Source organism: Dama dama, chromosome 5, assembly GCF_033118175.1.
Source record: "Dama dama isolate Ldn47 chromosome 5, ASM3311817v1, whole genome shotgun sequence".
Classification (NCBI taxonomy): domain Eukaryota; kingdom Metazoa; phylum Chordata; class Mammalia; order Artiodactyla; family Cervidae; genus Dama; species Dama dama.
This window is the reverse complement of record NC_083685.1, coordinates 9,410,788-9,423,108: the sequence shown is the minus strand read 5'-3', so window position 1 is coordinate 9,423,108 and position 12,321 is coordinate 9,410,788. Positions and strand designations below refer to the sequence as shown.

The window sequence follows — 12,321 nt, the reverse complement described above, 5'->3', positions numbered from 1 at the left end:
CATCTGGCCCCCGTTCACCCCTGTGAGGGGAGGCCTTCCTGCAGGACTTCAGATCATTAACTGGAAACCTCCTACACAAGCCCCACCTTCAGTACAAACCGTAAAAAGGGGACAGAATAAAAGCCCAGGAGATCAGTGGTTGAGTATCAGCTTGCTGATGCCCTCTTGTGTCCAAACCAAGCAAAGGTCACTGGGCTGAGTCTCGAGAACTGAGGTAACTGACTCAATGACCCTTCCCCCTTCCTAGTTCAATATGAACACCAGGGTTCAACTTAATGACATGATCTATCCCAAAGGAGCTTAAAAGAGGAAAATGGACTTTGCCTAAAATCCTGACAGAGATCCCTTCTTTGATGCCCCTGGGGAAGGTGCTGAAAAAAGCAGGCCTGGGGTAAGTGGGTGACTCTCCCAGGGACATCTGAGGTGGGCAGTAGGGACTCTGTCACTCCCAGGAGACACCAGTTTCCATCACCCAGACTCCCCGTCGTGCTGGCCACATTGGAGTGGGCATGACAGGCAGCGGGACGGAGGAGTCTGACAGGAAAGGTCCATCCAGGCCCAAGGAAGAAAGTGCTGGAGAATCAAGTTCCTACAACACAATCGGGCTTTCTCTTCCTTGAGTTGAAGCAGAGGCTGACCACTCTGGTGGCCTGCAGGTTGAGTCTGGTGGGCAGAAAAGTACCTGGAAGACTGCTGACCTTGCAGGTAGTTTACAAAAACTGACTAGGTCACAACACAAGGATCTGTGGGCTTCAAAACCCTAAATTTTGAGTCTTCTCTTAAAAAGTCAGAGCATTACAGAGCCCGGATCTCCACAAGGCGACATGCAGGTGGCCTCCTTTAGGGGCATGTGTTCTCCACCTGCCGACCCTTCCCTGTGCCCCAACACCGAGGCTGGTTGTCAGCTGTCATTCATCCAGTCACTCGTGGGGTTGGTCTAAGGGCTGGGCTCCCAAGAAAAACAGGAAAGAGCAGGAGAAGGGGATAATATTCTATCTGTTTAGCAGGCAAACAAAATGCCCCTGCACCGAGACACTGTCAGCCAGCGTTGCTCGTCCCTGTGACTGACAGGGCCCCTGGGGGGACTTACATTTCTTATCCCTACTTCTGAGAATGTAAAAATCGTCTGTTTCCCACACGCTGTCTCTCCCCAGCAGACGTCAGAGTCCATCATCAGTTCTCTAGGAGGGACAAACATGGCACAAACGGCCCGAGAGAGGAATGCAAACACGTGGGGAAGAAGGGCGGCTGCGGATGCCTGGTGCTGGAGGCTGGCAACGTGGCCCCGCGCTGGCCTGGGATCCCGTGACTGTCCTACGGTCCTGCAGAACGTGCTGGTGAGGAACTGTGGCCGGAGTGGAGTGGGATGGAAGTCGAAAGAGCAAGCGTGGGCAAACCAGGCCAGGCCATGTCCCCTGGGCGCGGGGACATGGGGCTCTGCCACCACACGTGCAGCAGCACACCCGGGGGAGCGGCTGGCAGGCACGATGCAGACACCACAGGTGCCTACATTCATGATGGTCATGTTCCAGGGTCTTGTTCCAACAAAACGTACAAGGACAACTTCCTGACATAGGGAGGAGAGTCTTCTGAGGATAGGCACCTATTTTTAAGTCACATGAAGTTGCTGTGTGCTGGGAACCCTGGACGCTAGGTCTGGCGAAGGTAGGCCTCTTTACTTGCACCTCCTAAGTTTACGTCCACAAAGAACTTGCGGCCCTGTGATGGACGGATTTCCCAGGACAACCAGTAACTTAACACCCAGCACTCCAGCTCCCACACTCACGGCTGGGTGCTGGGACAGAGCGCCTGCTGGGACAAGGGAGTCAGCACAGACCTGAGCCCATCTGTCCTCGCTGCAGAGGTGAGGCTGCTCTCCCTTCCTGGGCGAAAGGGAGGGAACCGCTGTGCCGGGGGTCTCCAGCATCGAGGGCATGTCTAATAAGCAGTCCTCAGGCTATCTGGCAGGACGAACGGGCGTCTCCTGCTCCCAGAGCCCTGGCTTCAGGGCCATCAGGTCAAGCAGTGATCAGAGCCGTTCGGGGTAATCCACTGGAAACAGAAACCCCGCACACTCAGCGACAAGCTCCTCACCTCCAGCATCCGGGACCGGCGAATGGTGATGTGGGTGACATGAGGGGAGGCTGAGCTGGTTTCCACAAGCCCCAGTTTCTCCTTCTCCTTGGTCACCATGTTTCGGAACAGAAGAACTCTCTGAAATGAGCAAAGGTGAGACCGGAAACAGTGGAGGATCCCAGAAAACGCACTGTGCAAAATGAATGAAATTTAAGCGTGGGAGAGGCCCCCAGAATGGGACGCTTTGATGTGCATTAAGGGAGGGAAGTGCCTTGTGAGAAGAGTAAACATTCCTCTACTCGCTCCTGGGGATTATAAAGATAGCTGAATCCGTGTCAAGGGAGAAAGGGTCCCGAAGGAGTGGTCTGGCTGCAGCCAGCGCCTGGCTAAGAATAGTCTGAGTGAAAATCATTCTCCATGTTCAGTCAATAATTCACCGTAAAAACCCAGCGGCAGCACGAGTTACAGAGGCTGCTTTATATAACCGTGCCTGCTTTAGAGGAAATCAATAGCATGAATTTAAAAAAACATTTCACAGCATTGTTTTCACTGGCAGAAAAAATTTTCAATGATCCTACAGTATAAAAGCCCCTGACCTTTCTATCTGCCTCCTTGTGTCCTCAAGCACACTGCAGTCCCCGAGTAATATGTCTCAAGCATCATTTAAAAAAGAACCCTCTCGGGAGAATGTATATGTGGATAGGTATGGCAAAATCCCTTTGCTGTCCACCTGAAACTCTCACAACATGGTTAGTCAGTTATATTCCAAAAGAAAATTAAAAATAAATAAAAAGAAGCCTCTTGCATTCCCAAGATTCTGACAGGCTCCCTTAGCACATAACCTTTGACCCCCACCCTATAACAGCACATTCAAATCATGTCAGCAGAATGCATAAATAATAGCTCCAACCACAGCTGTTTTTTTGAAAAATGGAAATCTCCCCAAAGTCAAGAGCATTGTTAAAAACAAACAGTAAGAACAACAGTAGTGGTAAGAATGGATAACTAGACACAAGGGGAGGCTAACAGACTTCACTTGATCATTCTATGAGCTCTCAGGAGTAAATCAATATGGTTGTGACAGAAAAAGGAGCGGCCAAAACAACCTCCTGGGAAGGGGGGCTCCTCTCCACCCCCAGGCTTCAGTGCCCTCTGGCTCCAACCACCTCGTCCTCGTCCATGAATGCAGTGAGGAGGTGTGCGTGTCGTCCATGTGTTGGGTCCGCCTCCAGCCCAGTCCTCTTCTAGCTCCAGACCCCCGTGTCCACTGGCACTAAGGAGTCACAGACTCGTCACCTGCTCCCCGATCCCCCAGCCCCGCCCTCGTCTGTACCGCCACCTCTGGGAACAGCTCCCTCTTGCCCAAGCCAGAAACCTGAACATCCTCTGAATTCCCCTACTCCTTCCCCCCGAATGTCATCATTCTCCAGGGCCTCCTTCAAAATCTCTTGACATCCTTGTCTTTCTGTTCCCAGGGCCCCAGCCTGAGTCCAGGCCAGGCTACCATGACATCTGCCTCTCGCCAGTTCTCCATGCTACGGACAGAAGGAAGCTTCCTAAGCAGAGCTCTGACCAGGTGCCTCCAGAGCTAAAAACTCTCCAATGGCTCTGGACAAAATCTAAGCTGCTGCTCTTGGTTCCCAAGGCTCTCCCTGTTCCAGCTCCTACAGACCTCCGTGGCTCCAGCTCTGAACTCTGCCTGGCCCTCCACCGGCACTGTAGCCTCCCCTGCCCTGGGCCTGTGAGCACTGTCCATTTCTGCCAGTGGAGCTCCCTCCTGAGGCTCCTGCAGCGTCCACCCCACGAGACCTGAATGGCCAGTTCACACTGCACCCCCGGCACTTGGCATGGCACCTGGCACAGAGTGAAGGCCCATCAGCACCCGAGTTGACTGAACGATTGCTTTTATTCATGTCTGATCATTGCTGGGATGAAAACGGACAGCCAGGACCCATGGTGGTGGGAGGAGCCCGGCTCCAAGTGCAACTCACGTTTTTGTGAGGAATGACGTGTGGGATGTACTGCAGGATCAGCTGTGCCCGCTTTCTGTCCTTGTCAAGTTCCTGGAAGAGCACGCTGGGCTTGAGATCCCTGCAGAGCAAAGACACGGATTTGGGAATAAGGGGGTGAATACCATCCTCCAAACAGGGTTGGCCAGCTACAGCCGATGGGCCAGATCCAGCCTGCTGCCCACTTTTTATAAATCAAGCTTTCACAGAACACGGTCATGCCCAAGCTTTATGTACTCTCTCCGGCTGCTTCTGCACACGATGGCAGCGTTCAGTAGGGGCAACAGACACTGGTGCACAAAGCCTAAAATACCTACTGTGTGGCCCTTTACAGAAAAGTCTACCAGTCACTACTCTAGTGGCACAACTTGTAGAATTACATGAGAGCTGATCTGTCCTTGATTTAAAAAAAAAAAAGGCCGACATGACCTTACTTTTAGTTGTTGCAAGAGGATTTCCTCCACCCCACCCCCTAACAAACCTGGCTGTGGGTTTTTTTATCTCACTAATCCTGCTGGAAAAAAAAAAACAACGCCATTTAATGATCATAACCTGTTGCTTAGTTCGGCTGAAAAGAACCTGTTTCTTTCCAGTTTGCACATGAAGTATCTGCTAAACGTGATCTGGCTCTGTGGCCATGAATGAGCTCTCATCACGCTTAGTGTAACTGGGTCCTAACAGAAGTGACTTGGCGGTGGACTGTCCTGACAGGTGCTTTACAGGGACATGTGCAGATGAAAGGACGGGATAAAGATGAAGGGCCAAGTTCTCTTGGCCCTAAAACACGATGTGCTGAGCACTCAGGTGACCAGCGTGATGGAGGGACCCCAGCCTCCATAACCCGCCTCCCCCACAATCGGGTGCTCACTTTCGCAGCCAGTGGTCCTCGGGGGCGAAGCGCCGCCGGCAGTCCCGCTCGTAGAGCACCATCAGCCACCCGTGGACAGACTGGAACAACTCCAAGGTCTCACCCTTGGCATTCTCTGTGGGGTGAATAATGGGGAGAGCCATGGTCTGGGAGCCACTCAGGACTGGAGAGGGTGGGAGGACAGCCGTGTCTCCCTCCATCATCCTTGAGTCCCAGCAAGGACTTCACCTCCCTCAGGCCGAACGTGACATGGAACCAAGAGGATTAAGAGGCCCCATGGGTACATTCTAAGAAACTGTGGGACCCGGGAATTGCTCAGACATAATCATTCGTGCTGTTTCCCACTTGGATGTCATCTAAAGGACCTTTTAATCAAAGGAGCTCAGTGCTGGACGACTGGAAACGTCTCAGGAGGTAGACTCTAATTTAAGTGTGAGCAGGCGCATGTTTTATCTGCATGGAGATCAACTCAAAGAATCAAAAGGAGATTCAGGGCAAAATTAATCATGAATAATGGTGGCACAGTGGTAAAGAATCTGCCTGCAATGCAGATGTGGGTTCAATCCCTCGGTTGGGAAGATCCTCTGGAGAAGAGAATGGCTACCCACTCTTCTTGTCTGGGACGGAGAAGCCTGGCGAGCTACAGTCTATGAGCATCACAAAGAGTTGGACACGACTTGGTGACTAAACAACATCAACAATCCTCAATACACACGTAAATCCTGAAGGCTTCCTGGTAGACTAAAACTTCCACAACCACACTACTATGTTAAGGGATCACAGAGAATGGAGAAATAATACTTCTAATTACGTGAATGGAGGTGCATTTTTTAAATTAACTCTGATGGACAAGGCTAAGAATCAACTGACGTTCTAGACTCTGGACTCCCCAGGTGTAGCATCAAGTGAAAGAGGGCTGACGTCTTTACCTTACCTACGATTCCATCCCAGATCATCTTAAACACAAAGGAGTTCAAAAAAGAGGAGATGGTGACCAGCTCTTCCAGTTTGAATGAAATCTGTTCTTCATAAACTTCAATGTCATCGAGGATCCTAAATCAGACAGAAAGTTACTCACAGTTCCCCACTGAAAAAGGAGAGATCTATACCTTGAACTGGACAAAACAATGTTAAGAAATAAGCTCTAACTTGTCAATGAAATTTACAGATAGGATGATCTGTGGGAGAGTGGGTTGGGGGTAAAGATGAAGCAAAAGTGGCCATGAGTTGATAACTATTGAAGCTGGTGACAGATATGGTACATGAAGGTTCATACTATTCTTTCCACTTTCAATTAATTTGAAATTGTCCATAGTAAAAAGTTTAAAAGATACAACTGAGAAAGGAAAGATACAATACACTCTATTCTATACTTTCCTTATTCCTAAGGACCTGACTGTGACACTTGCTCATGACTCATGTTTGAATCACCAGGGAATGCTGACTGAGAGTCTGTGTCTACTGAAGGAAGTAGCAGACTCTTACTCTGTGCCTGTGACAAACATGAGGGGCACTTAGTAGGTACCTGGTAAGTATTTGAAGGTGAACGAATAAATGTCTGAAAGAACATGTGAATAAATGAACCACACGATGCAGTTCTAGCTAAAAATGTCCTATGAGTTGCTCTATTCTCGCTCACTCCTGGGTCTCCCTTGACCTGGCAATTAAGGGTGTCTCACCGGCACCTGCAGACCCCTGCTCTCACCTCCAACTACTCTCTAAGCCTTCCCTACATGACTCTTACCCAGTCCACCACCTACATGTACCCATCTGCCAATACCTCCGAGACCTGTGTGCAATTGCCTGAGGTCCATTCCATCTTACGATTCTTTACCAATCTTTTGTGGAAAAAGTGAAGTTTAAACAAAAATATCAAATACTCAAGTAGACGCATACACTTGAAGAAAAAGGAAGTGCAGAGGACTCACATTTGTTAATTTCCTGCCGTGCCAGGCACTGTACTAACTCCTTGACACTCCTTGTCTCATTCACTCACTAACAGATTGGTAATACTGTTTTCCATTCTACTGTTGAGGAACCTGAGGCTCAGAGAGGTTGAGCAACTTGCCCAGGGTTGGCTTGATAAGAACCAACACATCCTGACCTCTTCCTGTGCCGGGACTATGCTGAACACTCATCTCCCCTATGCCTTTCCACACGGCCAAGAGATGCTACAAATTCCCAACTAGAGCTCAGGAAACTGAGGCCCAGAGATGCGGAGGCCCTTCCTCCCTGGCCCAGGGTGTCTCAGCCAGTGGCTGGGCCACCTTCTGCACCCTGGCTCTGGAATTTTTCCAGGTAACTACTTAGCCCAGTGAGTAAATAGCCAAGGTGTGGCCTGAACCCAGCTCCGGGGGACCCCAAAGCCCACATCGAGTGCTAGTGGCCCGGCTCTCCTGTAGAGGATGGAAGCTAACAAATGCTGTCTACTACAAGCCCCCCACTTTGTTAAACGTCTTGTCTGCTCCTTCTAACGACGGGTCCGAGTGCTCGAGGTAATCTCGTCAGCAATGGCTTCCTTGCTAACACTGTGATTGGGTCTCTCCACTCCACGTCTGGGGAAAGAAACTCAGCCCCACAGCAGTCAACCTACGTGATGAGGTGCCGGGAACAGTCACAGAACAGCATTAGCATGGCCAGAAGCTGCTTAGACTCCTCCGTGTCGTTGTTGAGGCACTCCAAGAAGAGCTTCAGCCCTCCATGGGGCCCCAGTTCACAGATAAATGCCCACAGTTTGGGCAGGAGGTCATCGAGGTAAGTGAGACCTGAAAGAGGAGACAGAAACCGAAGCTTCAGGTGGGGCTCTACTGGTCCCTTATTTCTCCTCCCTTCAAGGAAAGCAAAACGCTTAAACTTATCAATGTGTGTGACAGAAAGAAAATGCCATTACAAAGAAAAGCATCAGGAGAAGGATGTTGCCCATGAGAACAATGATAAGAGCAGCTAAGAGTCAATGGGTGCTTAGTTACTATGTATCAGATACCATTCTGAATACTCAGGCACTACTTCCTTTCACCTTGTGAAACCCCATGAATATTGCCATTTTGTAAGGCAGGAAACTGAAGCCCAGACAAGATTGAGTAATTGGCCCCAAATCACACAGCCAGTAAGTGTCAGACCCAAGAATAGAACGCAGATCTACCCGACTTGGAGATAATGTTTTTCATCTTTCCAAAAGATTTTTTGATGTGGACCATTTGAAAAGTATTGAATTTATTACATCGCTTCTGTTTTATGTTTTGGTTTATTGGCCACAAGGCACGTGGGATCTTAGCTGCCCGACCAGGACTGAACCCGCACTCCCAGCACTGGAAGGTGAAGTCTTAACCACTGGAGCACCAGGGAAGTCCCCTTGGTGTTTATGTTTTATTTTCAGGGATTAGCAATTTTTTTGTGGAAAAGGCCAGAGAGTATTTTTAGGTTTTTAGTCTGGACCAGTCTATATCAAAACTACTCAATGTTTCTATCACAGCACGGAAGCAGCCACAGACAATAGGTAAATAAATGGATGTAGCTGTGTTCCAACAAAACTTTACTTACAAAAGCAAGTGGTGAGCTGATTTGGCCCATGGGCCATAGTTTGTTGATCCCTGTTTTAAAACATCTTGTAGGCTTATCCACATTGAGCAGAACTTTCTCTCATTCACTTCTATTATTCTATCTCTTAGAAATGGGAAAGCAGTGAACAACCATTGAACAGATACTCTGAAGCATTATACAAAAATTCACCATAGGCGAAAGAATGAAACGATACTACCTTACACTGTACACAAAAATAAACTCAAAATGGATTAAAGAATTGAATGTAAGGTCTGGAACCATGAAACTTCTAGAAGAAATCATGTAAGTTGCTTGATGTAAGGGTCTCAGAAATGATTTTTTTGGATCTGACTCAAAAAACAAAGCCAGTGTAAATAAAAATTAGCAGGTGGGACTACAGCAAACTACGAAGCTTCTGCACAGTAATAGAATCGTCCCCAAGATGAAAAGGCAACCTATGAGACGGAAGAACACTTGTCAATCACGTACCTGGTCAGGGGTCGATACCCAAATTATACGAGGAACTCATGGAATGCACCAAACCCCCCCCCCCCCCCCAAGCAATCTGCTTCAAACGCGGTCAGAGGATCTGAATGCATTTCTCCAGAAAAGACACGCAAACCGGCACATGTAAAGGCGCTCGACATTTCTTGTCATCAGGAAAATGCAAACCAAAACCACAGTAAGATACCACCTCACACCTGTCAGCATGGCTATCATCAAAAAGACAAGAAATAACTAGTGCTGGTGAGGATGTGGAGAAGAGAGAACCCTTGTGCACTGTTGGTGGGACTGTAAATTGGTGCAGCCATCATGGAAATCAGCATGGAGATGCCTCAAAAAAAAAAAAAAAAGAGAAAACAGAACTAACATATGATTACAACAACTCCAATTTTGGGTATTCATTCATCGCAAAAAACAAAAACACTACTTTGAAAAGATACACGCACCCCCTTGTTCACAGAAGCATTGTTTACAAGAGCCAAGATAAGGACACAACCTAAGTGTCCATCAGTGTACACACACACACACAGAATACTATTCAGTCATTAAAAAAAGAATGGTTTCTTGCCACCTGTAGCAACAAGGATGGACCTTGAGAAAATTATACTGTATGATCTCATCTATATGTGAAAACTACAAAACAAAGAAACAAACCCAAGCTCACAGACACAGAGAACAGATGGGTGGTTGCTGGGGAAGAGGGTGGACGGTGGGAGGGAAGGTAAGCAAAATGGGTGAAGAGGATCAAAAATGACAAACTTCCCTGGTGGTCCAGTGGCTGACTCCACCCTCCCAGTGCAGGGGACCTGGGTTCGATCACCGGTCAGGGAACTAGATCCCACATGTCAAAACTAAAGATCTCGCATGCCACAACTAAGGCCTGGCACAGCCAAATAAGTAAATAAACATATTTTTAAAGAAGGACAAACTCCCAAGTTATAAAATAAATAAACCATGGGGATGTAAAGTACAGCATGGGGACCACAGTTAACAATATATATACTGCATTTTTGAAAGCTGCTAAAAGGGTGGATCTTAAAAGTCCTTATCACAGAGGAAAAAAAAAAAGAAAAAAAAATTTAACAGTGTATGGAGATGGATGTTAACTAGCCTTACTGTGTGGATCACTTCGCAATGTGTACAAATACCCAACCATTATGTTGTGCACCTGAAACTAAGATAATGCCACACGGCAACTATTAAAACTCAATTTTAAAAAAAGAAAGAGACGGGATAAGTAGTTAACACCGTGGAGATGACAGGTATACTTCCACAGGGCAAACACACTCATTTACAGCGTGATGTACCAATTCAGTGCAGCTGCCTCCTGAGCGGCCTGGACGGAAACAGAGACGCCGCGGTCTGGAAGCCGTGTCGGGGGGCAGCATGTGGCTCCAGAACCCACATACATGCATGAGGGGCATGAACGGAGACATTCTGAAGACTGTGAGAGCAGGAGAACTGCAGTGTTTTTAAAACCACTGTGATTTTCTATCATTCAGCTTATTATGGTGTTGTGTACAGCCAAACTAATAGAATGAATACTACACATATACTTTAGACTAGTTTATCTTCATTTTTTCTTTGTTTTCAATTAGCCATGTGGCACAACTTGTGGGATCTTAGTTCCTCATCCAGGGACTGGACCTGGTTCCCGGCAGTGAAAGCGCTAAGTTCTAACCACTGGACTGCCAGGGAATTCCCTAAAATCATGTATTTCCTCTTGCCCAGAAAACTTCCTGGGACAATGGGAGATGTTTACTCTGGTTATCTTAAAAAACTGGACACAGGCTACAACCTGAAAATCATCTGACTCAGCGTGCTTCCCAGACCTCCCACTGGGTGCTGGGGTGCCAGTTCATCTGTGTCCCCCTCTGCTGCACTCAGGGAAGCGGCCCTGAGCCCCAGGCCTTTCACCCACTCCCCTGTTCAAGCTCCTGAACAGCACATTCGCATACTGTCTTGGTGTCTCCGCGGTAGGTCCAGCAGGCACCCTACACTCATCACAGCCCAACAGAACTCTAGATGCCCCATGATCTCACCTCAGTCCCCCAGATCCAATCTACCCATGAGACCTGTCGATTCCACCTCTAAAACATATTGTAACCCTCCCGCTTTCATCTCCATTGGCCCAGTGTTCTCAACCATGGAATGATTTTGCCCCACAAGGGGCACTGGACAATGTTGGGAGACAGGTATGGTTGTCATGAGTAGGGGAGAGGGGCTACTGGAACCTGTAGGTAAGGTGCCAGGGGCAGCTGAACACGCTACAATGGACAGGACCACCTCCACAACACAGACTGTGTGGGCCCAAATGTCAGCGGTGCTAAGGTTGAAGAACACTGCCCTGGTCCAAGTCAACAATGTCTCATCATTCTGACTGTCACAGTGCCCTTCATTATAGCAAATATATTTTCCTCTTGCTTATTACTGTCTTCACACTACTAGAATACAATACTCTTAGGAACACAGATCTTGGCTGTCTTATTCTGTCTTCTGTCTTCAATGCCTGACACTCACAGTCTCTATAAATATTTGAAGATGAGTAAGTGATGACAGAAGATGAGATGGTTGGATGGCATCACCGACTCAATGGACATGAGTCTGAGCAAACTCTGGGAAATAGTGAAGGACAGGGAAGTCTGTCCATGGGGTCACAAAGAGTCAGACACGACTGAGCGACTAAACAACACTCTTAACAAAAATTAAGAGTGAAAGACAGAAGCAGTGGCAATTTGATTCAAAAAATGTAAAAAGCAAGAGAAGTTCTTGACCCTTTATGCAGTTAGCAGCTTCAAGGCTTACATTTTGTCCTCACAATACCAACCATACTAACAACTCCTGCGCTGCAACTTCCAAGCCCTGATGCCCAGTTCTCTGCTCACAGGAGGGACTTTCTTCCCTGCTCAGCTAAAAAGGAAAATGTCCGGCATATCCATGAAATGAGGTCTCCTGCAGCCAATAAAAATGAGAGTTTAACAACAAGGACCTATGGTAGAGCACAGGGAACTCTGCTCAATGTTAAGTGGCAGCCTGGATGGCAGGGGTCTCGGGAGAATGGAGACATATATATGTATGGCCGAGTCCCTTTTGTTGTCCACCTGAAGCTATCACAACTTTGTTAATTGGCTATACCCCAATAAAAAATTAAAAGTTTTTAAAAAATGAGGTTTTAAAGAATTTTGGCTTGACAAAATGTTTATAATGTGATTAACAGAAAGGGAAAAAACTATACATTTCAATCTAAATACATATGTAACACTCAGGATCAAACCACACCTTATAGACTGTGGGATTAAGAATGGTTTAAATTTTCTTTGCTTC

General features: G+C 47.6%; 1 protein-coding gene across 4 annotated transcripts in view; it reads right to left on the bottom strand.

Annotated features, from left to right (window-relative positions):
* Nucleotides 1-12,321, bottom strand: part of UBE3B (ubiquitin protein ligase E3B) — a 46,811-nt gene that overhangs the window by 14,473 nt on the left and 20,017 nt on the right. For all 4 annotated transcript variants that reach the window (XM_061141708.1, XM_061141707.1, XM_061141709.1 and 1 more), the window contains 5 exons: nt 7,547-7,718; nt 5,888-6,006; nt 4,954-5,068; nt 4,068-4,167; nt 2,095-2,214 (listed from right to left, as the gene is read on the bottom strand). In XM_061141708.1, the coding sequence (XP_060997691.1) occupies nt 2,095-2,214; nt 4,068-4,167; nt 4,954-5,068; nt 5,888-6,006; nt 7,547-7,718 (626 nt within the window). The remainder of the gene's footprint in view (nt 1-2,094; nt 2,215-4,067; nt 4,168-4,953; nt 5,069-5,887; nt 6,007-7,546; nt 7,719-12,321) is intronic.